This window comes from Elaeis guineensis, chromosome 12 (genome assembly GCF_000442705.2).
Source record: "Elaeis guineensis isolate ETL-2024a chromosome 12, EG11, whole genome shotgun sequence".
NCBI lineage: Eukaryota > Viridiplantae > Streptophyta > Magnoliopsida > Arecales > Arecaceae > Elaeis > Elaeis guineensis.
The window spans coordinates 1,029,151-1,054,689 of NC_026004.2; the positions used below are offsets into that span (position 1 = coordinate 1,029,151).

The 25,539-nt window shown below is 37.3% G+C and overlaps 2 protein-coding genes across 2 annotated transcripts; one reads left to right on the top strand and one right to left on the bottom strand.

The window, feature by feature from the left end:
• The first annotated feature begins 131 nt into the window (after positions 1-131).
• On the top strand, positions 132-2,867 carry LOC105055685 (patellin-6). The gene is made up of 4 exons (XM_010937605.4): positions 132-1,065; positions 1,573-1,697; positions 1,772-1,913; positions 2,485-2,867. Exons 1-4 carry the CDS (start codon positions 166-168, stop codon positions 2,767-2,769), a joined length of 1,452 nt encoding a protein of 483 aa, XP_010935907.2. The 5' UTR covers positions 132-165; the 3' UTR covers positions 2,770-2,867.
• A 1,172-nt stretch (positions 2,868-4,039) lies between these two features.
• Positions 4,040-25,539, bottom strand: LOC105055686 (structural maintenance of chromosomes protein 1). Its single transcript, XM_073246445.1, has 18 exons — positions 24,857-25,539; positions 23,905-24,141; positions 21,689-21,922; positions 19,855-20,093; positions 17,833-18,099; positions 17,397-17,667; positions 16,030-16,156; positions 13,655-13,762; positions 13,438-13,545; positions 13,213-13,352; positions 11,678-11,767; positions 11,379-11,587; positions 10,206-10,375; positions 8,744-8,853; positions 8,126-8,505; positions 6,957-7,208; positions 4,492-4,719; positions 4,040-4,366 (listed from the first exon to the last, which is right to left on the bottom strand). Exons 1-18 carry the CDS (start codon positions 25,292-25,294, stop codon positions 4,318-4,320), a joined length of 3,657 nt encoding a protein of 1,218 aa, XP_073102546.1. The 5' UTR covers positions 25,295-25,539; the 3' UTR covers positions 4,040-4,317.

Consider the following 25,539-nt stretch of genomic DNA (forward strand, 5'->3'; position numbering starts at 1 on the left):
GATAAACAAAGGTGTGAACTCAGAAATGAGTCACCCGAACCCATATTAGTTTTTATCTAAACCCATTGTAATTTGGACACGCATACATAAAGCAGGGCTATCCCCCAAGTGTTCGTTTACGAAGGACAACGTGATAACTGCGACCCTACAATTCCAGCACCAACGATGTCGGTGTTTGAACGGTTCAAGCACCCCTCAGCCAACCATCCTGCCTCCGCTAACCCAACTGGCCCGGCTGTCTTGACCCATCTCCCGTTACCAAGAAAACCTTGCCATGCTCGTCTCCCCCCACCACCACCAACCATTCCCAGATCCACGGGGCCTTGGCTTCCCATCCACCATCACCGGAAGGAAGCCATGGCCATGGCATCGATGCCCGAGCCTAAATCCTCCGATGAAGATCTCAGGCCCTGCGAAAAGAAAGCTCTGCATGAGTTCCGGGCGAGAGTGGAAGAGGCGATCGTCGGCACCCAGCAGCTGGTGAAACCGTCCGGGCGCGAGAAGAGCAAGAGCCGCGTCGCGTGCGGGGTGGAGGATCTGCGCGAGGTTTCGTTGTGGGGCATTCCACTGTTGCCAAGCCATGGCCACGAAGGGACCGACGTCATCCTCCTCAAGTTTCTGCGGGCAAGGGAATTCAAGGTCTCCGACGCATTTGCGATGCTCCAAAAGACCTTACGATGGAGAAGGGAATTCGGAGCGGACAACATCTTGGAGGACGAGGATTTGGGGCTGGCCGAGCTGGATGACGCGGCCTACGTGAATGGCACGGACAAGGAGGGCCACCCCGTGTGCTACAACATCTGCGGGGCGTTCAAAGACAAGGATTTGTACCGCAAGACCTTCGGGAGCAAGCAGAGGCGCGACAGCTTTCTGCGGTGGAGGGTTGGGTTCATGGAGAAGGGCATCCAGCAGCTCAGCTTCAAGCCCGGGGGAGCGGGATCCTTGCTTCTTCAAGTCATAGACCTCAAGGACTCCTGCGGCCCCGACATGAAGGAGCTCCGCAGCGCCACCAAGAAGGTCGTCTCCGTTCTCCAGGACAACTATCCGGAATTCGTCGTCAAGAATGTAAGGCTATGCATGGCTTTTATGTATCTCGTCTAATCCCAAAGAGTTAAATTTCAAATCGCAAGTACTACGAACCGGGACTCTGCCTGCTTACACCGATGATACGCTCCGAGTCCCCGAAGCGAGTCTGGTTCTCTCCTGGTCTTGCAGACTCGGCAAATTTTCCCATCATTATGTCTGATGGTGCTTGGCCACTGAATTCAGATCATGATAGGAAGTAGCATAACCGCTTGATGTGCTATCAGCATTCACCTATTTCTCAAAAGGACTCTCTCTCTTTCTATACATATATATATATATATATATATATATATATATATATATATATATATATATATATATATATATATATATATATATATATATATATATCTGCATATTTTTGTATAAATAAAATATTGCGAACCTATCAGAGTCTCAACCTTTCTTTGACAATTAAGAATCATCAATTTTTTTGTATTTATCTACTCCGAACTGATTACCATCCTATCTGTGTCTTTGGTGCAGATATTCATTAATGTATCATTCGGGTATTACGTTTACCATGCATTATTTTCTAACCTCATCACACCAAGAAGCAAGAGCAAGTTTATATTTGCCAGGCCTTCTAAAGTTCTGGAAACACTCCTCAAGTGAGACTCATGGTCAATTGATTTATCTAGTGTCCTTAGAAAATTCATATATCTAATGGTGTATACTTCTGAAGGTATATAGCCCCAGAGGAAATACCAGTACAATATGGTGGCTTTAAAAGGGAGGATGATGATGAATTTTCACCAGAAAATCCAGTCTCAGAGTTGGTCATTAAAGGTGGTGGTACGGCAACCATTGAAATTCCCCTAGTTGAGGTAATATGTTCAGTAAAATTTGAAAATCACACAGTGATATCTTACTTTCCGTTTGCTTAAATTTAACCATGACAGCATCAAAATTTTAAATCACTTAGTAGGAGTGTGGTTGTATATTTGTGCATTTAACTTCCTCCTGTCTTTCTTCTTGTTGTATGCACACTATGATGGTCCAAAGAGCGGTGGTTCTGGGCGTAGTGGAGTATAACCCACTGCCACTGGCTACCACACTTGAAAATCTCCTCGTTTCGTAGGAGGTTCTGGATTCGGATCTTGATAGTGGTGTCTGCAAGAGTTTGAGCCAAGTAATTCCAATGGAGGTTGCTCCTTGTTTTAGTTAAAAAAACACAAGGGAGAGGGGGAGGGATCGTTTGACTTTACTCTGAAATAAATAAATATTCTCTAAAGAGAGCGCTAAAGATTACACGAATTATGATGTCGCAACTGAATAGATGGTCCGGGTTTTTTTTTCCCCTTGGTAATTAGTATGGGGTTTTTCACCCACAACCAGATTCCTTATAATATTAATGATGGATTGATCTTTTCCTTTATCTTGTTATAAACTGAACAGCCAGGAGTGACCGTTGTTTGGGACATCACGACGGTAGGATGGGAAGTAATCTATAAGGAGGAGTTCATCCCAGATGATGAAGGCTCATATAGGGTCTTGATTCAAAAGGAAAAAAAGATGGAAGAGAGCGTTAGGAATTCCTTCTACATCAATGAACCTGGGAAGGTGGTGTTGACGATAGAAAATCGCACTTACAAGAAGAAGAGGGTCTACCACAGATCCAAAAGCAAGCCCACCATCCCCTTGTACAATTTGTTAAACCAAACTGAACATCCCATTGTATAGTTTGCTATGAAAGGGTATACACTTTTAACACCTTTCCCTGACTACCAACAATCGCGATGTGCAATATTTATGACCATTATTTCCTTCAAAGGAAAATGAAGAAAAGAACTATGATCATATAATATAATTTCAAGAATTAGTACTCCATTTAGAGTAAGAAGCATTTTGAGCAGTCAATGCATTGTCATCGAATATCTTCGGGAGGAAACTGGATTTCAATATTAATCTTTATTACATACCAAAAAAAAAAAATTACTCTCAACCATATTTACAATCTTCAAGTAGATATCTACAGGCATATTAACAAAACGATTAAGACAGCAACCACAGTCAATATCTTTGAATCATACATAAACTACAGCACTATAAAACGAAAACCTCAGCTTGACCCTAGGTATAACATCCAAGTCTATACAACATCGTATTTCATATAACAAAATAAAATCCATCAGTTCCCCATATGGAAGACCGAAACTCAGAGAAAATCCTCAAAGCTGCTCATCTGGCTTATCATGACAATTAGCATATATCATATCTATGACATATCAGGCCTTGTGACACTTATGCTTAACCATAAGTGCCACCTTCACTCAAAATATTCAGCCATCAATACCACCACTAGACCTGTTGCAACCACTAGCCTGCTCATAACCCTTTCAACTAGTTGGAAACCACCCTCTCAAGCAAGATATGCCATACCATACCAAACTAGACAATACAACTCGTATCGGACTATATTGATTTGGTATCGATACATAATAAGGAAAATATACCTAAACTCAGTATACCAAATCAGCCTCATACTAGATGTACCGACATAATAACAATATAGCACCGATCCCGGCACCGAAATGGCATACCTTGCTCTCAGGCAAGAAGTACAGTCTCAGAATTAAAATAAATTGAATGATTTCATCAAGATCTGAGTCAATGATTTCAAGAAAAAAAATCAAGCCAAAAACCATGATAATTTCCACCTAATAGTAGATTATATCGTTCAGAATGGATGCTGGAACTAAAATGCATGAAAATTTAGATTATATCATTCAATTTCAAACTTCTAATTGATTCCTTAACTCCCTGTCCAGTTAGCACTTTATTTAAACAAACAAGAGCTAAAAAAGGTAAAGAAGCAGCAATCATACACCAACCAATCATCTGCATGTCTGCCCTGAAAATAACAAAACATCATCAAAGTGTAGGTTGAAGCAATTCATCATCAACATGGAAGTTGTGCAGTACCGGTAACAGTTATTGCAAGCAAAGGGTCTACCCAAAAGCCAGATTGAAAATATATAAAAAATACTGAGACTTCATAATTCATATGGATGAGTCATAGCTACTACATGCTTTACAATGAACTCAAACTAAGGTGCTCTAGCAACAATCATTTGAAGGATGGTTAGAAGTAACAACTCTTTCCTCAGACAAAATATTCACAAAATCGTATTTACAGGTAATCCAGCTGTCCTGTAGGTGAGCTAGTGATACATATGCACACTGGAACAATCGGAAGTCTTACAACCCACCATAAATCCATGGAGATCTTCATGACTCCCTATACTTGGTTAGATCGAACGTTAATGTTCTTGAGCAGCTGCAAATAGCAGTCACATGTCCACAAATATGAAAGACAAGATAATCGGCAAAAAAAAACAAAGAAAGAAAATCAATGATAACTACGTGATTGGTGAAAACACAGGAAATAGACTTGAAGATTACCTTCTTTCCGAGTCTCTATATACTCCAACCAATGCCTCCGCTTTGTCGTAGAAGCTGTCCTTCAGTGATATCACGATACTCTGAAAACCACATCCTCCATCAGCCTCTTGGTTGCCCCTAGCTCCATCACATGATTTTGACCTAATGAATCCAGCAACCTTGGCAACATTCAAGTTATCCAAAGCTGCATCAACCTCATCCAGTATAAAGAATGGAGATGGCCTATAACTGAAATAATCGTTTAAGAAACAAAGAGTGAGTTAAACTGCAATAATATGTTTGCTTACCTTTTAGATATAACGTCCTTTACAAGAAAAACAAGCACTCAAACTGCTTCAAAGAATGGATATACAAAAATTGATATGCTTAAGAGTCCTCTGAGCAAATAAAAAATGACTCAAGAAAATTAACATAGTGCAATGACAACTTTAAAAGGGCATCATGACAGCTTCTGAGTTGAGTGATGTATCACTCGGTGATAGGAAAGGAGTTTGTGAAACATTTTAGGTATATAGCTCTGTAAGGTCTACCCTATGAGCTAACAAAATTAACAGAAGAAAATGAATTGATGGCATAAAACTAATTTACATAACACATGAACAAAAGGTACTTTCTGTTCAACCTAAAATGATGTTACTATGACACGTGAAACTAGGAGTCCAAGTGCCCAGAAGAATCCACCACAGAAAACATGGGGGGAAGAAGAATTCTAACATGAGAGACATTTATATCTTACAGATGTAAGTGTAAATAAAATTTTATGTTTATAATGAATAATCAGGAAGAAAAGACTGCCCTTAATTTTATAAAAAATATTAAACTTTGCTCAATGTCATGTAGGGGTGCATATGGGTCGGGGGTTGGACTGGGTCATGAGTGTCTCTGATCTAACCTGATTCTTTGATCAGATCCTAATGTTGGAGCCAGATCCAACCCAAAAGAAGATTAGGTTGGGTAGGATCGGATCCACGGCCAGAACTTTTAATCCAATGAATCATTCAGGTCAACTCAGGTCCATGTAGAACCCGGCCCCAACCAAACAAATTTGGGTCCGGATCAGATACGATTTAGGTCAGGGTCAAGTCCGAGTCCCTACACTTCTCATTCAACAGACCTACAGGAAAGGGCAATGTAAGTCTTAAATCACTTTTATTTCAAGGATCCTATAACCACACATTTCCCAAATCACAACAAGCAAATCTCTTCTCATCCCTTTTCTTATATGTACAATCTCTTCAAGGAAGTAGATCTAATTGTGCATATTAAATAGAGAATAGTAAATTATTGATCTCTCTATATTCTATCTTGATAGATCCTTCTCTACCTACTCAACTGATCTCTTGCTGGAAAAGCCAAAAAATGAAAAGCATTTCTGTTGATTGGATGACCACAACATTTAATAAATGATGCAATAGAATTAGATGTATCTTGATTACCTAACATATTTCTACTGTATTATCGAAGTTATACTCTTTTTCACATGGCATTGATCAGCAATCAAGATTCACAAGTTGGTGCAAATTTTCTCTGATAACAGCCAGACTAAGAGAATGCTTCAAGGAATGAGTAATTCTCCTACCATCAAGCTTGTACAACACTTCAACCCCATAAGCCATGACATAAAGCCTTATTTCCATGATTGTAGCAACTTAAGTATTATTTTGGTACTCCATACATATCTTCCCGATCCTAAGGCCTTAGCATCATGCCAAAGTGGCACTCAACAATCAGTAACCCATCACCAACAGAACAATAGAATCTCCTTTAAATTTCTGTCCTTCACAGTATATCCAACATATCCCAAAGCTCGATCCAAGAGACTAGAGACTGACTTAACCATCCCCTGCGAGCCCTAAAAGTATACCAGGTTTGGGTCGGTCACAGAGTAGATCCAAAACGGACCCAAAATCAAAGGGGTCAGGCCGTCTCAGGCCGGTAAACCTAGATCCAACCTGGAAAATGGATGGGTTCCATTTTAGAACTCGACCCAGCTCAATGGGTCCTTTAAAGCGGTTCAGATTGGATCTAAGCGGGTCAAGTCATGGGTCAACCCAATCCATTTGCAAGCCTGATGTCACGTTGGAATATTAGAATTGCAAAAAAGAATGTAGTAGTTTTATGATTTGATGATTTGAAATTATCATTTTCACACACTTAAACCCACAATTTTAGAACATCAAAATAGAAAGGATTTAAATATATTATTTAAGCAGGAAGCAATGTTTGTTAATAATAAATGGTACAGTAATGATCTGTTATTAATAACTGGATGTCAAGCATGATGAGTGAATGTGCCAGCCAGCAGAAGCAAAACTTTCAGAACAAGCACTGGACATGGCGTGGGGAGGAGGAGAAGAGGGTAATGTCAGGTCATGGCCCAGTATAGTTGCACTTGTCATTGAGAGAAAAATTCCAGCGAATAAATCAAAGAAACCTAAGCCCCAACTTTGCCTAAGAAAATGTACCTGTGAATGGAGAAAAGCAATGCAAGTGCTGCAACAGTCTTCTCCCCACCTGATAACTGCTCCATATCTCTGAAGCGCTTCGTAGGGGGCATAGCTGTGTATTTGATGCCATGTAAGAAAGGTTCATCCTCATTTTCTAGGTTGAGGTATGCTGTTCCTCCAAGTGGATGCGTGTGACTCTTTGTTAATTGCTTGTAAATTTTGTCAATACTTTTAGATATATGATCAAATGCCTCCATAAACAGCTCATACCTGTACCATTAGGGAAAACTTCAATTCACAGTAATACATGGCTATCAAATTCATAAACACCACTAAATGATCCTACATGTTTATTACCAACAAACTTCAGCCTCATAGTCGAATAAAATGGTCCCTTACTAATCATTGAGAAGTGCAAGGCAATACTCTGAAATTACTTTCTCATTAATTTTTAAATGTTATGATAGATAATATTCAAATTGGAAAACTTGAACTAAATATTTTAGTTCTTAAACAATACAACTATGAAGAATCTTAAGTAATTGATAAAACATATGTGAATAAGAGCACTACTGTATTAAATGAACCTTTGCAATGAATGAGCATAAGATAGTGTTTTGGTTCTCTCCCTCCCAATCAGACTGTAATGAGCATAAAGCAATTACTTCATAGTTTTGGGTGCACATACATTTTTTATCTTATTTAACTTTTCAATTATTTATCTCATAATGGCTAAACTTTTTCCAAAAATAATATTTTATTGCTGAAAAGTACTTTTAGTATAATATTTTTTATTTACTCTTTTAATATTCATTGGTATGTGATTGATAAAGTATACTCTTTGATAGATCCACAATAACAATATCATGAAAGACTTTTCAATTTAGTTACTCTCAGCCAGATAAAGCATAAGCAAAACGAGCAAACTTACTGGATGCATAGCTTACGAAAATAATAATTCCATATCGATCGTAACTTTTCTTAGAGTAAACATATAGATGCTCCAGTCATTTTAGCAAATGCTTACAAATCCTTATAATGTCATCTGCTAACATGTGTAAATATATGTGTACCTGCATGACTATATTTTAAAAGAGAGAAACTGACAAAAAAATATAATCAAAAGTCATAAAGAATTTGGTTTAAATGAAGATGCTACATAAATGCTATATAGCTACAAATCATACCTCCTCTGTTTAATGGAATTATATCTGTCAGATATCTCTTTCTCTTCTTTCCTGGCAGCTTCAAATTTTTCAATCACCTCCTTTTCTTTCCCTTGTAGAGCTTCATATTGATCTAGAGCTTTCAGGTTGGGTGCTGTTTGTTCAATTTCAGCCATTAAAGTATCCATTTTTTGTTTGAAATCTAACTCAAGCTTCTGTCGCTCAGAAGGTCTCATATCCTGCAAATATGTTCTGCTTAACTGACTGTAATCAAAAACTGGTCCAGTCACAGATGATCCAGTTTCCATTGGGTCATCAATTGTGGGGAGCTTTAGCTGCTCCAATTCACATTTCTCCACCACCTCTTGCTTACGTGATCTCAGCTGCTCAAGTTGTGTCTCCTGTTACCGAAACAGAGTCTTGATTATAACAACAATTTAAAATTAATTTATCACAAATTTGTCACATTGTACTAATAGTCTCATGATGCCTTAATTAACTTTATGTCCTGACCAGAAAGAAAAGGTACAGATCTTTACATGATAACCTAAAAACGATACGAGGAACAATGTCTACCACATAAACCAGGCACATCATGAAACCATAATGATAAATTATGTTAACTTGGTAGGAGTTAACCTTCGAATTTATCTGACGCTTCAGTTTTCCTATAGTTCCTGCAACACTTGCACTCTGCTTCTTTAGTTCTTCAATGACCTTTTCACACTCGTCCGACTTGGACTTCCACTCTACATAGAAAAAGGGTTGGTTAAAAGATAAACAAAAGGGAACCTGGTTGATTCAGATGATCAGTTAGCACATTAGAAAAAGATCACATTTTTCTCAGGAAACAATGCTGGAAATGACATGAGTAAGACTGATATTTAAACTAAAGTACTATGTGCTCAAAAAGATAGAACAAGAAAAGAATCAAAGCATCATTCATGTTTGAATGACAAGGCTTGTCACAAGTTACTGCATAGAATGCACAAACAATGTCACACAAATGATATATGACCTAACAGATCAACAAGAACCATATGACAGAAGCACCCAGGCACATTTCTAATGTCATCTAGAGGTTGCTTGGCTGTAAAACAGTGCAGACCAAAATGTGACTTAAAAACCATGTAAATAAAAGGATGAGAATCACAAATTAAGTACTAGCATTAGTACAGTGGCATCTGCACCATAATACTTGTGAGCGAGTTGTAGAAGTTAAAGCAGCCAGCAAGTTGGCCTCTATTTGCCTGCCGACAAAGTAGAAAGATGGTGAGAAACATCAGCAAGCCCTAAATTGTAACACGGGTGTAGATACATCAACTACCAAAATTCAAGATGAGGCCCATTGGTGTGTGTTAGCCATTAATTGTGGACGCAATGTATTCTACAAGATTGAATAGAGAGGCCTAAAAGGGCAAGCCCTACTCTACATAAACCAATTCTCATGGAGAAATCTGATGCATCTTAGTCAGAAGCAGGAAGAAAAGCAAGAAGGATAAGTAATACACATCCTATGGATAGAGAAAAATATGTGGCGCTAATACAGAAATACATAGAAAAGAAAAGAAGAAAGACAATGACGACAACAAGAGTCCTTAAAATATCCACTTTAATGACCAAAAGATAAAGATGCCCTTAAAAACAAGAGGGGATATTTTTACACTTTAAGGAAGCAATCTTGCTAGAGACGATAATAATCTGTTTGCCATCATAATCTTCTTCATCACCTGACTTTACTCATACATCTCCATCTACTCTAATTTTGAAATGACAGTTACCTGAGTGGCATAAGCAATTTCTGCTGCAACAATAGTTTTAAGCTGATTGCCAATTTTAAACTGCGTATGAATTAATGCAAGAAAAAAGGCTTCAGAAACTAGATTTTTGGAGTTACACCATACAACAGAAGATTGCTTGAAGTTCATTATAGCTTGCAAAAAGGAAGTACAAAAAGGACAGGCAGCTTCAATAACCACTATTGTAGAATAAGTATCACCTTCAGAGAAAATGAATTACTGAAGATGGAATTGCTGCAAAAACACAAGTATTACACATCCAGAAGTTGACGTAAAATGAAATGTAAGGTTTCTAACAGTACCATCAGCTTCGGCTTTCAGTTCTTCCACCTGATTTGCAATTTTCTCCGCTTCCAGCTTGGCATCAGACTCCTTTCTCTGTACATCTTTCAAGTCTTTATCTAAATAATCGAGAGAGGATATCAGCTTTGCAATTGGTGTCTTCATGTCCCGCTTTTGCTCATACTCCAGCCTGAAACAAAAGTAGCACTGAATCATCTAACTCCAACAAAAAGTTACCTTTTAGGAATGCTTCTTATATCCAGAATCAACTAGGAATATAGAAAATCTACATTATATTTTTTAATATAACAATTTCACCAAATGATCAAAAGATCTAAACCTAACAACTGCAAGTATTCAGAATATTTCTGGTGATAAATTGACCACAGAACTGTACCACCAGATGCATCTCTTTGAAACATGGATATACAGGCCACAAGTTTAAAAATAAGCCAGTCCTGTAAAAAGATAGAATCATCCCTAATTATCTGCCAATGGATGTTAAAACTGAAACAAAAACACAAGAACAACTAGATTTTAAAGTCTATTTGCCCTGAAACAAAAATAGAAAAATTTCTATGTCTGACCACTAGGGAGGTTAGGTGATCATACACCCTAGCATTTTCCTAGTATCAGTTTTGCACCAATTTTTTGTTACAGAAGATGTGGAATTGAGAATACCACATTTGATGGTGTAAATATTACATATGTAAGGGGATTATTATTATAAAATCTTATACTGTAACGTATTATTATATTTTTACATTTTTGAACATTTTTACTTTTTTAGTATTTACTAAATTAATTTATTTAATGTATTTATTTATCTGGGTTAATGGATCAACCTGTCCACAAGACCAAGACCCAGAAACCAAAATGGGTTGACATTCAGGCTGGCTTTTAGAACATTGGATAGCACACTAATAATCCTCATAATTGTTACTAACATACTATTAAATCAGAACTCATTGATGTGCCTCCACTATATAATGCATTTATCTGTTAGTGGAATACATCGCCTACGGGGTTTGATAACCAAACATACAGAATTTTCTAAGTACAGCTAGCAGACTCACAAGAGGTATATGTATACAGATATACAAACAAAATGGATTAATGACAACATAAAATAAATCAGGACAGCAAAAGATACCATCTATAACTCGAAGAAACAAGGACAGTTAAATACATACTGATATTTCAGTTTTGACATCTGGTTGCTCAAGCTTAGCTTTCTCTCATACATTTCTTGAGCAGCTTTGAGCTGGTTTTCTTCATACTCACGTATATTTTTCACTCCAATAGACTCACTGAAATCCTTGTAAATTCGGTCAACAATCTCATTTATCCTCTTCTCGAGCTTGTGACTGTCTTCAGTTCTTTTAGCAACAAGACTTTTTAACTGCACAAACAGAGAGCCAGCCATTAAAAAATGAAGAGGTGTATGCCTACCATCAAATGGAGAACCAAAACCATTCATGTTAGCAACCACCTTCTGAAGCTCAGGCTTTAGACGACTAATCTCCTCTTTTATATTTCTCCCTTCTTCCTTTAGTTTTAAGAGCTTTTCCTGGATATTTTTCTGCATACAGACTCATTCAGGTAAACTCCAGGATCCTGAATTCAAGAATTTACAAGTAGCTGACCACAGCAAATGTACTTGAAGGGAAATATTTGTATAAAAACCATAAAACGTAACTACATTTAGCTTCTGGCAACATAACAAAAGGAGAAAACTCCAGAACTTCAATGGTGTTTTTGTTCAGAAAATCAGTATCAAGCTGACTTATACCATTTAAGAAAACCTTATAACAATATGCGTTCCATAAATAGTGCTTGAACTCTTGCATTACAAGTAAAATGGGCTTCCCAACATGCTTATCAAAACATGGAAATCAAAGGTCATAAATGATTTTATCAGGAGAAACCAAGATCTCTCTAGCCTTAGAAACAATCTCCTGCAGACTTATGGCATGCCATGCTGCCCTACTAATTATAGGCTTTCCGGCATCAATACTCACCCACCTATGCTAATATCAGCAGGATAGCAGGGATGATAAAAGGAACATAGGCATAAAGTCAAATAAACTTCCCATCCCTGGGAGAAACCACAGTTCCCCATCACACTGATATCAGTACACAACCATCCATGTTAAGAGAAACGAAGGCCCTAAAAAAAATGATAAGCAAGGACAATAGCCAGATGATCATCTTGACCTCAAAACCTCAACCTGCATTAACTTGTAGAAGCTGACATGCCACTTCCAAATACCAATCACAGATTTAAATTTAAATTTTCAAACTTTAAAGTCAGTGTTTCCTATGGAACAAAAACAGACCGGCAACAATTCATCCAGAGGTTAACTTGAATAAATCACTTATTACAAATCTTAAACCAAAAAATGAAAATACAACCTATCCAAGTGCAGTATTTAATTTGAATGAAGGCATCAGAACTAGAATAATGCGGGAGACTGAAGAAGACAGAAAGATAGAGGTTGTCAAATATGATCAAATAAAACTTTCTATCATAGAGGAAAATGGCCTTGGATAGGAAATGATGGTGATATGAACACTGCAGTCCAACCATATTTGACAGAATAGAAGTTCTTGTTCCTTTTTTGTTCATAAAGTGCTACCTTGAAAAATTAAGTCAAAGACTGGTTGTCCCCTACTAAATGCTGAGAAGAAAGTATTACAACTGTCTTAGACAAAATGCGCATGCATTTACACATGCACATACCCACAGAGAGAGAGAGAGAGAATGCAAATTTTGATTATTAAAAAAATCAAATAGGTGAAACAGCTATACAGATAGTGTCTTGTCAAAAATAGAAATCTAACATATTAAGTACAACATGTTGTAAGAGTATGAAACATAGATCATAAGCTTCCATTATTTTTTCTGTAACTAAAAAAAAAAAAAAAATCATGCGAGAGCAACACTTATATAAACTAAACTTGAAAAGGTACCCAAGTTACTGCTCCCTACTTAGCATGTTAACTGAGAGTTGTCATTCTAGCTACCTCCTCAATATTCGAATATTGAATTTTCCTGTCAAGCCAACTAATCCTTTCTGATGCTTCTGACTCTTTTATCTGTAACTCTCTAACTGATCCAAGTGCTTCCATTTCAGATTCCCATTGATCTTTTTTCTTTTTAAGAGCTGTAAATACCAATTAGCACTCAATAAGAAAAGATAAAAAGGCAAACATGCTACAAATAATATGAGAATAACCCATAATACAAACCCTCAATGGTACTATCATCCCATTTGTTTGACCTGGCTTCCATTCCACCACTTATTCCACCCGTCATTGTACCCGACTTCGTCAGGAGAATCCCATCAACAGTAACCACTGAATACACAAAGATCATATCAATTAATAATAACATTTTAAAGCAACATATATATGGACTACATAACAAACAAAAAAAGCTTAATAAAGCATATTGCTGAGCATTTACCCTTGTACCTCTCGCCACACCAGCTAAGAATCTTAGCTTCTTCAAGACCATCACAGACAAGGGTATTCCCAACAGCATATAAGATAGCCTTCTCCAAGGATCGGTCGAATGTGAAATTGTTAAGCAGACAAAGCATATAAAATACTGTGACTCTTTCGACATGCAAAGTAACAAATTTTCAACTAGAAGTTGAAATTTAAGGGTCATTAAGCTTCACAAACACTTCAGTAAATGTATATGCCTCGGCAAACATTCATTGCCCCAACATGCACAAACTGTACCATGCTGTTTAGTATCATACAACCATAGTACAACAAGTAGTTTGGCAATTTTCGGTTCTACCAACTCCCTATGCCACACCCATACATAGATGCATCAAGCACAATAGCTCATATTACAAATATCAGACCATCTGAATACCATGTGATGAAATAAATGAGAAAATCAGTGCAAAAATACAATACAGATCAGTCTGCATGCAGATTAATATTCTTTTTACTTATATGGCTCTGGCTGGGTTTGTGAATAACCTGGAAAAAACCCAGGATAAGCAGCTGAAAAGCACCTTTTTAGGCACTTATTTCTCTTCAACCCAGTTAGTGGCCAAATAGTTTTCTCAAATGATGAGAAATAAGTACCTCAAGTTATTGAGTCTTTAAATATCTGGGATAAACTTACACAGTAAGTTGAAAAGCTTAACATAACAGATTATGCCAGAACATTTTATTAGTTGTAAACACATAAGCGGGTACAATTTTCATGTAATACAACCAAAACATGCATGGAATGCAATATCAATTAAAATAGGAATGAAAACTGAGGGCCCAATCGAGCTTCATGACCATCAAAATATTTTTTCAAAAAAAAACACAGAGACAGGTGAAGGGATAGATTAGAGAGATGGAAAGATAGTGTGGACTGGTGCTTTCAAAATGGTATGTGGTCTCAGAATTGCTAAGGTGAAAAAATTAACATGCAACACATGGCCCGTAAATTAGTTCAAGATGTTCAGCAATGAAAAGAGACAAACCAAAAAGATGAGCATGGTTGGATAAGAATTTTATGATGAAGGTTTGGTAAAGGTAGGTAGAGGAGCATGGCTAATTTTGAAGTGATAAAGAATCAATTGGAATGTTATGCACACTACAGCCAAGAGAGGAGGCACTATTAAGGAAAGTTATCTATTATATGTTTAAGATTCTACACCAAGGTCTGCAACACTGGAATTGACACTCATGCCGGTAGGCTAGTGGTATGATATGGTACAATACCACTGTCCTGTCCTGATGCATACCAAACAAGGAAACCCAAAAGGGGAGAGGCAGAAGGAGAGAGAGGAAAAGAGAGAGCGGAGGAAAGGGGGGAGAGAGAGATGCCAGGAGAGGACTCGGAAGCCCTCCTCTCCTCCTCTGGTCGTCTGCAAGCCCCGTTGGGCAGAGCCCTGTTTTAACAAAACACAAGCTTGGAGGGGAGGAGAGAGAGGGAGAGGGAGGGAGGAGAGAGAGGGAGGGGGCTCAGAAGCCCTCCTCTCCTTCAATCATCCGCAAGGGCCGTTAGGCAGAGCCTCTGTTTCGAATGAACCAGGGGCTCAGCACCATTCTTTTTAAAAATTTTTTGCTTCTGAAAAAAAATAAAAAGAATGGGTCGAGCCCTTGTCTTATTCGAAACAGGGCTCCACCCAATGGAGTTTACGGATGACCAGAAGAGGGCTTCCGAGCCCCCTCTGTCTCCCTCTCCCGACTTCCCCCCCTCTTTTCCTCTATTTCCTTCTTCCTCTCCCACTCTATCATCAATTTCTCATTTTGCTTGCTAGAACCATCCCGGTCCGCCACCATAACGCTCGGAACACCCCGAATTGGGCAGTTCAGGACAGTTCCACCATCCTTGTTCTAGAAAGAGGAGATAAGGCCTACTATTGTATAGGTGGAACTAGTAAAAAAGAATTTGGAAAGCTCACAACATAATTAGTAAATGAGGATTCCAAAGCCAAACCCTAAAAGCCAGAACAAGGCTTGATAGTCATGGTTCCCATTACAGCCATGAAAAGCAAAGACAGAACTTCCTTATACTTGTGCCCATGCATATAAGCATATTATAAATATGCAAACTTCAATATAACAGAAAAGATAGTTTCATCACAGATTCTTTAAATAGGTAAAATGTAAAATGATGTATGCAAGCATGATCTTTTTCAAAAGAAGATATACACAAACATGGCACTCTACCTCATATGAATATAACTTCCAACTTACCTGTATCATTAACCAAATATCAATGTGTTCCATGAAGAAAAGTCAATATGAAAACATAAGTATATGCACATGTAGTCATTTTTTGTCTTTCTAAAAACTTGCATGGATTCCAATTTGTAGGATATTGAATCACATCAAACACCAACTGTGCGGTTCCACCTAAAGTACGCAACTTTTCAATTATCGGCTTCACACGAACTGATTGTAAAGGGATGAATGTCTGAGGGGGAAGACGTTGTTCCTTCAAATACTAAAACCAGACAACATATATGTTAAGAAAATGGACAGTAATTTGCATGCAATATATGATATCTATACATAAAAAATATAAGAAAGGACGGTATTGGATGCTAAAATAAGTTGCTCAGGTGATTATACAGCAAACTTTGCAAGAAAAATTGATGCTCATCAAAAGTACAAAAAGATTATTACACAAAATAATGATCACAATAGTAGGTGAGAAGTATCAACAATATCATAAAGAAACTGGAATAGGGGCAGTCTCCATATTGCTTATAAATTAGTCAGAAAGCTGAAATTTAATCATTTGAAAATATAAGCAATATCAGCAAGTAATCCAGCAGATCATCAAATACTTTCAACTTAAAGAAGCAAAAAGGAACTGAAATTTAGCTAGTTCAATTCACCAAATAACCCCATATAGTAAATAAATCTGGTGTAAAATTGCTTGTACATAGAGCATGATAGGAATAACAGGTACATCTACAAGAAAACATGCCACAGAGAAGAATAGCTTATTTTAACGAAGTCAGCCTATAACGTTGCCTACTGACACGGTGAATAGGTCACAAATGTCTTCCATATATTCAAGAACCATGAAAAGTATTAAACAAATTAAAATTCTGCAAAACATTGAGATATGTTGCAAGGGGAGCACATAAACGCATTTATTGAGTCAGTAAGGCCATTTAAGGATCTATGCTTCATGGTTATTGGTCCAATACCATAACATTGTCATCCATATCAAGTTGAGAGTAGAAGAAACATGAAACATGAAGAGGACATAAAAAATTTAGGACACAGCAATGTCAAATATGCTATGCAAAAAAAATCATATCATGTTAGTTCGTGAAGGACTCTGCTTTGGCACAACAGTAAGGTTGCTCCATTGCGATATCGGTGTCATAGGTTCCAAACACGGTAACAGCCTCTTTGCATGCAGGGGTAACGCTGCAAACATCTACCCTCCCCAAACCCCGTAAAGGCTGCAGCCTCGTGCACTGGGATTCCCTTTCATAAAGGATTCTCACATGTTAAAGCATAATAAGTCAGTGGTAAATTTCCCATCAGGCAAACCATAAATAAATATATAAATAAATAAATAACTGCAAGCAAAAAATAGGATCAAACTAACAAGTAACAGACGCAGAACCAGATGAGTATATTAACATGAAATCAGCTGTCTTAAGACCAGCAAAAGTATGTCATGGTAGAGCAGGTTAAAAGTAATGAGCAGAAAAAAAAATTACCTCGATGCATTCTTTTCCTGTGTTCTCATCTTCTACCACTATTGCATCCATAAATTTGCCCATAGCAACAGTAACAGCAAGGTTATACTTCTTTTGTGATGGCCTGCAGAGTTCGGTCATACGTCCATGAACTCCTGGAAAGAGTCGTTTGAGACTTTGAATTGTTTCGGAAAGCCGGGCATCTCGCTCACTTTCATGCTTATCAGCTTTCAGCTCACGTAACTGCAGATCTATTTCATCAACCTTTTGCTTTAAATTCTGATATTTTGTCCTGAGAATTTTGAAAAAAAAAAAAAAGGGGTATTGACCAAATGGCATAAACTATACACTAATAGAGGCTAAACTTGGAAGTCCATTAATATGAGCAGGAGAAAACAGAGACTTGCATAAAATTGATATATAAATGGAAATAACTTGGCATAAAGTTTGTTCTAACCCAGAAGTTTGGCGCTTTTTTGAAATCTCGTTCAGTTCCTTCTTGACCCGTACAAGCTCATCCTTATATTTTGTAATTGTATCTTGATTCTTCTTCAATCTCGTTCGCATTTGGTCCTCCTGTGATGATAGCTCCTGCTCACGATTAGTCAACTGTTGAAGATTTTCTTCGAAGTTCTTTTGAGCTTCAACATCAGCATGTAGTTGCCTATCAAGAACCTCTTTCTCATCTCTCAGTTTTGCAGTTTTCATTCCAGCATCTTCCTTACTGCAGCATCAAATATAATAAATATGTTTCAGGCAAATCTATGAACGAAAAATCTTTTGGATGCTGTTAGCAAGAGAGAAAAAGGACAAAATGTGCTGGTCAATATATCACATCTGACCAGCAAAAACTAATGCAATATAACTACAAACTAATCTGCAGAAGCATATTTTTCTTGATAAACAAGTCACAGCCTTAAATAATTAGAACTTGTGGTGGCTTTTTAGCTCCCCTATCTTATATGTAATCATGATCTTTGGCTTTTCAGTTTCTCCATCTTATATAGATATAAGCAAGGCCCACAATCTCAATCCTGATACCATACAAATATATTATCAGCTCAGTACAGTTCGGTCGGTATAATATGATTTGCACCCCATACTGCGATAGCTTCTGACTCTTTTTCTCACTTTTTCTCACTTTTTCTCACGGCACACCTGAAACCAATCGGTATGGTATGGTACACACCCCAATTTCAAACGGTATGGGGTGGTTCTGCTCAGTTCAGACCCATACGGCCCTATTCAATTCATATACCCAACTAAACCACAGTATAATACGGTACCTTACCAGCATGGTACAGTAGGGACCAATACAGGTTAGTACAGAAGACCTTGGATGTAAGTGCTCTTTCATAACAAGTTTATGTACAATAACATTTTCCTCACATTCGTAGTGCCATTTTTTAGCATAGCATTAAAAAAATATGAAAGTACCCTTTGAAATTCAATGAGATAACTCAAGAACGAAGAAACTCCCTCAGAAAAATCCCAAACAAGAAGAGGAGGGGGTGATTCCACTCAGAAATCCCTTCAAAAAAAACTAAATAAATAAATAAAACAGAACTATAAAAACCCTCGTAGCAAAGCAATCTCTCTTTCTAATACAGAATCTGTTTGTATTTGACTTGTGCAATATCATTTACAAGTAGCATGTATCTATCAATAGGATCCATCAGTATGCATAGCATCAGTCTGCATTGCAGTGGACCAGCATGATTCTGCCATATCAGTTCATCAATAATCACATGATGCTGTTTGCAGGATGCTATGTATGGGTCATACGTTAGATAATTTGTGCATCCAGACGTCCACCAGCCACGACTTCATATCTCTTAACTAGTTGTATGTTCCTGTAATTTGTATAAGAAAGCCCTCGAGCTTCTAATTTTTGCTTCTAACCTATCTTATTGATAATGCCATTTCCCATTAGCCTATATGTTAAAACTTCTTTAGAAAAGGTAAGCTAAAAGCCTAACCTTAAATATCAACAATCAGCAGGGATACATATATGATGTAAGATGCAATAAACATTTGATATTCAGAAAAAGTCTCTTCCGAAATAACACAGATGCACGAAAAAGGTATATTAGATATTTGGATCTCCAAACGTGCTATTTATCTTTCACCTATCACAGCATGTCAAACATCAGCATGAAAGAAAGCAAATTAAGATAGCTGCACTAAATAATAAAAACAATTGCTCAAAATATTCAGTAATTTTTGCAGCTACATCACCACCTAAGAACTTTGAAGGTTGTGGCTTCTTCTGTTTATTTGCATGTTCCTTAGTCTATGTCACATTACAGTTGCTGATTAAGCACAAGAGAAAAATATTATTTGGTTAAATGTGTGTGAGTTTCTACTGTGCTGTTAAAGCAAAACAAAATATTAAAAAAAAAAAAAAAAAACTATAACAAGATATTGGTTGCATTATGCAATGATATGATAAAAATAAAAAACTTTAAAGACAACTTACATTCTATGATATTCCTTAAGCTGGTTGTCAGCTAACTGAAGTTTTCCAACACCATCCTGGCCATGCTCATTTAGCTCACGTATAGCTTCAGTGACATCATGTAAATCTTTTTGTAGCTTTTGTATTTCTTTTGCATGCTTTCTTTGATCCTCTTTCTTTTTCTCGAGCTCTTTCTTGCTGCTTTTTATTTTAGAATTAATGCGAGAGATTTCTTCTTTTAGTTTAAGAAGCTCTGGTTGCTGAAAAAAGAGGAATAATGTTTTATAAAAATCTATACTTTGTAACATAGATGTATCATACCAGTAAAGTAAAAAATATAGATAAAAAATCATTTTTACATCATGCAGCAGGTAGAAACTTGCTTTGTTACTCTAGCAGACTCTTTTGAAATAGATGCAGCACCTTGAAATAGACTCTTTTAAATTATGATTATACAACAAATAATGTACTTTTAGATGTGTCATATAAGAGCAGACCAACAAAAAAAAAAATTAAAAAAAAGAGACAGAGAGAAAGAAGGGACAAGTGCCTGCCCTGGATGCAATCAAGAACTAAAGTGTTAGTTGGCACATTATGCATGAACCAGTATGTGCTGTGCCAATGGTCCAAACTGGCAAGCAAAACAGCTGTGTACCCAGTTGTATGCCAACGCATTCATGCACACGCATGCCTTACATGAAAATATATGCCAAGCACTGGCATGGCATGGAATATGTCATGCCAGTGCCCAACCAACACAGAACTGGCACATGATACCTCACTCCTTGGAGGTAATAATCTCACAGACAGCATAAGGGGAAATTACCAACATAACATACATAACTCTTTCATGACAAGGTGACTACAGAATCTTAACAGCATCGGAAAGTCAAATTTTGCATTATATGTTCTGCAAATATGCATTTAATAAAAGACAAAACTGTGATTAAGAACAATAGTTATTTCTGCCAGAAAAGCAAAAAAAAAAAAAAAAGAAAGAAAGAAAGAGAGGAAGAGAGCAGTGACCACCTGAACCTGCAAAAACGGAAATAAAATTTTCCCATTTTTATAATATTCCAATTAAGGGGTCGTGTTAATTTCAACTTGTTTGAAAGAACAAAGAAATCCTACCAAAAAAACATAAAAAGAAAAGAAAAAAGACTTATGCTGATCTACTCATCAAAACTTGTTGGTTTTATGAGTAAATAAAATGGCTTGTTTTCACAATAAGCAAAAGAAAACAACCCATCTCTTTGAACCATATAGCATGTATTGAATGGCATGCATGCTTCATTATTTATCATACGATATCCAAAGGCATGCAGCAATACTGTTAAACAAAGAAATGAACGATATTTTTATCGATAAGGCTGATGATGAACCATTGGGTGATTTGTCATCAAATTACAAGGGAAACAGACAAAAGGTAGCAAAAGTGTCAAAAATGAAAAGCAGTTGATGAGCTTGAACCTATCACTTTATTGTCATTTTAATAATCACAATGGGTAGTTACAGCTTCATTTAGTTAAACCAAGCACTGGATACTACTAACGTTCAGCCCTTTCTAGCTGTCCCCACCATTCCGTATCCCCATGAATGCAAACCATTGCATATTTGCATAGTCTCACTTCACCCTTCGACGATAATACACTTTTGATCATGTGAGAAGGCTTCTGAGTATGGACATATACACAAACATATATAGTAATACACCTAAAAGAGATGTGTAAAATGTAATAAAACTTGAAAGCATGGAATAAAGGAAATAGTTAGAGAACAAGAAAGAACAATAAAGATAGAAGATACAAGAAAACTTGACAAGAAACCTGACCAAATAAACTCAAAGATTGCTTACCTTCTTATCAAGCTCAAGTTTTTTCTTTGCAATCTTTTTTTCGCATAGCATCATCTCTTTCAAATATCCAGCTTGTTCCTTCTTTTTAATATTTTCTTCAAAGTCAGATTCCTCCTGTGCCTTGAGATCTCCCTCTAGAACTTTTTTATCTTCTTCAAGTTCACCGTTTATCTTTTCCATATCCTTTTCAATGTTAAAAAGTTGCCACAGAAAGTGTTCTTTCTTCAGTGATTTCTGCAGATGTTTAGAACAAAAAGAATATTATATGAATCATATGATCTCAATGTAACTAAATACAAAAGTTTTTCCAACATGAATTTGTTTTTGCTACATGTTATGCAATTGAGGATGTAGTCATCAGTCCCTAATAATTGAAGAACTTAAAAAAAGTGCCATGGAGATGATATGCAAGAAAACAAGAAATGAAAGAGACTAAGTGATTAAATTCCAGCTTAAAGAGATACATGCATGCTTCTAGATATTAGCACTAGCCCAAATCATAATATAAGCATCCATGTCATTACTGATAGGAAAAAAAAATGATTTTAGGTATTTTAATTGGTCAGTGGTCAATAAGGGTAAATATCAGTAATAAATGTGGTCATAAATTTATATATGAGCCCCTTCTGTTATTTATTTATTTTCTAGTTCATCTACATACTAGCATAAAGAAACAGACTAGGGAGGGAGAAATAAGTGTTGTTATAGGTGATCTATAGGTTATGTGGCAACAAGAAGTGAAGAGTGGTTTCATATAAAATTTGAGAATGCTAAATGGACCAAAGTATTAGAGATAAGAAGGGTGCACGCATATGAGAGGCTTACCAGAACAAAGGATGTTGGAATGCAAAAGTCAGGCAGCATTAGAAAAAGCAAGTTTACAATTGCAACTGCCATGTATTGAAATAGTAGATAATTAATGTCAAGATGACCTTGCTGCTAAGGCATACACAGATGTTATACACATAAAATATATCTCCTTGGACAAGTTTCTTCATAAGCAGAATACACATGGTTATCCATGAACTGATCATCTAAAACCATATGGAACCTATTGTGGTGTAGGTGGGAGAGCATCATTAGTCCCACATTGGTTGTAAATTAAGAGAAACTCTGGTTTATATGGGACGGAACCTTCTCTCTCACATAAGACACCTTTTTAAGGACAAAACAGCGAGACCCTATACCATAGTGCCAGAAACCGAAGTGGATAATACCTCACGTATGCGGAGCAGAGACCAATCCACCCAAGCCATGAGCCTTTGACCGCAATATTGGTGCCCATCGTGGGGCCGACTTGCCTCCGACAGACTGTGGTACACTTCCCGCAACCTTGTCCGAAGTCTCCCTTGATTGGGGGCTATATTATGGTGTAGGTGAAAAGACATCATTAGTCCCACATTGGTTGTGAGTCAAGAGAAACTCTAACATATATGGGATAGGACCTTCTATCCCACGTAAGATCCCATGTTAAGGGCAAAACTATGAGACCTTGTGCCATAGTGCCAGAAGCCGAAGTGGACAATACCTCACGTATGCGAGAGTAGAGACCAACCCACACGAACCACGAGCCTTTGACCACAACAGAACCTATACTTGCGTATCAAATAGATGCAGCTAACATGTAAAGCTAGTAGACTATCTCACTACCATAGTCATTGTAGCTGGTACATCTGTCAACCTCTTGAAATATCATTCTATTTTTGGTCCTCTATGAATAACAAAAAGGATACAAAGCTACCATACCATAAAGACATAATACCATGGAGATATGGTCAAGATCGATAATGATTAGAGGCATGTTCAACAGAAGTGTTTGCTTGTGATCATTATCTTGAAGGGACATACAATGTGTTACAACTTATAAAGGTCCTAGGTTTGTGCAATACATAACCAACTGTTGCACCATTGTAGAACAAAGAAAATAGCCAAAACATTCTTTGCAAACCAAACCAGACAGCAACTATAGCTGATAAAAGTAATCTAATCTAAAAGGTTAAATGAATCGGGAACCAGCAGTTTTGGCATTGGAATTAATAAACTTGTACATGACTAAGTTTGTAATCAATACGAACCTGCAGAATTATGCCAAAGTTCTAGCAGGAGTGGATAGCTACAATCATGATTCTTCAACAGACCCCATCAAATAAATCTTTCACGAAAATAACAAGTTGGAAGTAATAAAATGCATAATGATGCATACTAATAAGTTATACCAGTTGATCTTGCAGGCGCAAATGTTTTTCAGCCTCTTCCTTTTGTGCCTTCTTTTGCTTTCTCTCCATGACTACTGTTCTCTTCTCCTGATAAACAAGTGCTGACTTTTCTTCCGCTCTGGCCTTTCGTTCCTCCAGATCCTCATAGTCTTTCTTGAGTTCATCAGACCCAGATATTTGCTCAAGAAGAGCAGTAAGTTCCCTGGGATTTTTGGAGGCTATCGACTCTACATCACCCTAGTCCACAAATAATCAAGGTATAACTAAGAAGAATTTTATATGATTCAAAATTTAAGATGAAGAAATCGGCCATGCTTGTAGTTCATGCAGCCTTCTTGGACATTTTGATACATAAAGATTTCAAATGCATCAGATTTGCTCCCATGAGGCCGTGTAAATTCCCACATGTAATAAAATAAAATGCATGTTATTGATAAAAGAATGGTGAGATCAGGGAGAAAGATCAATCAACCCTTAACTTTTTCTGGAACAATTCTGGCAAGAAACTGGCAAAAATGTTTCCTCCGGTTAAATGAGAAGAAAACCAAAATTTCAAACGTCACGGTAAGGGAATGAAGGAATGAGGCCAACTAGCAACAGTAACCTATGTATCAAATGGAAAAGTTGCCTTGATGATTATACTAAGCAATCTTTTATTTTAAATAAAAGCATTTGCTTTTATTTTCCAACATTCAGAACCTCTCCAATGGGCTTTTTAAATGAATCTTCTACTCATGCTTTTCGGGACTTGGCAATGAGTTTCTGTTTTGCTTCATAAAAAATAAGCATAAAATTTAAAGAAAAATGTAAAAAAATTTGCTCTGGCGATTTTTGTGGCACCTGCCCCAAATTCCTTGACGAGATGTGCTAACTCGGAGATGGCTAAAAAATGAACTTTGGTGATACTATAAAGATGAACGCAAGCAATGAATAAGAGATGTAAGATTAGTACCTGAAAAACAAGGAAATTCCGTGCCTTTACAAGAATGCCAAGAGACTTCAACTTGGCATTGTACTCGTCCCACATCACAATCCTCCCGTCAATCCGATACTCACTACCACCGGCACCCGTGATGGTTCTTGTGAACTGGATCTCGGACCCATTCCCCATGTGGTACACGAGCCGGACAAAGGCCTTCCTCCCCTTCTGCTCCTTCTCCCGGTCATCAAAGGCATAGATCAAATCTTTGAGCTGCGCCCCTCGAAGCTGGACTGACCGCACCCCAAGCACGAAGCTGATAGCGTCCATGAGATTGGACTTCCCCGCCCCATTAGGGCCAATAATCGCGGTGAAATCATGAAAAGGACCAATTGTCTGGAATCCCTTGTACGATTTGAAGTTCTCGAGCTCCAGGCGGTGAATCTTCCCCGGAGAGATCAGAGACGGCATCGTTCTTGGAACCGTGAAAAGCTACAGTTATAAAAAGATTTTCGCCTCTAGCACTACCAAGGACTTTAGGTTTAGGGCTTTGAGAAGAAATCTAGGTTTCTTCATGGGCTTGGAGCTCGAAAACAAGGGTTCTTGCAGTTTCCATGGCACCTAGGGTTTTACATAGATGAACAGTCTAGGGTTTCTCCAAGGAGATTTTGGAGCTCGGTTTTCCCTTTTTTTTTCTGGGTGTTTTGTTTTGGGAG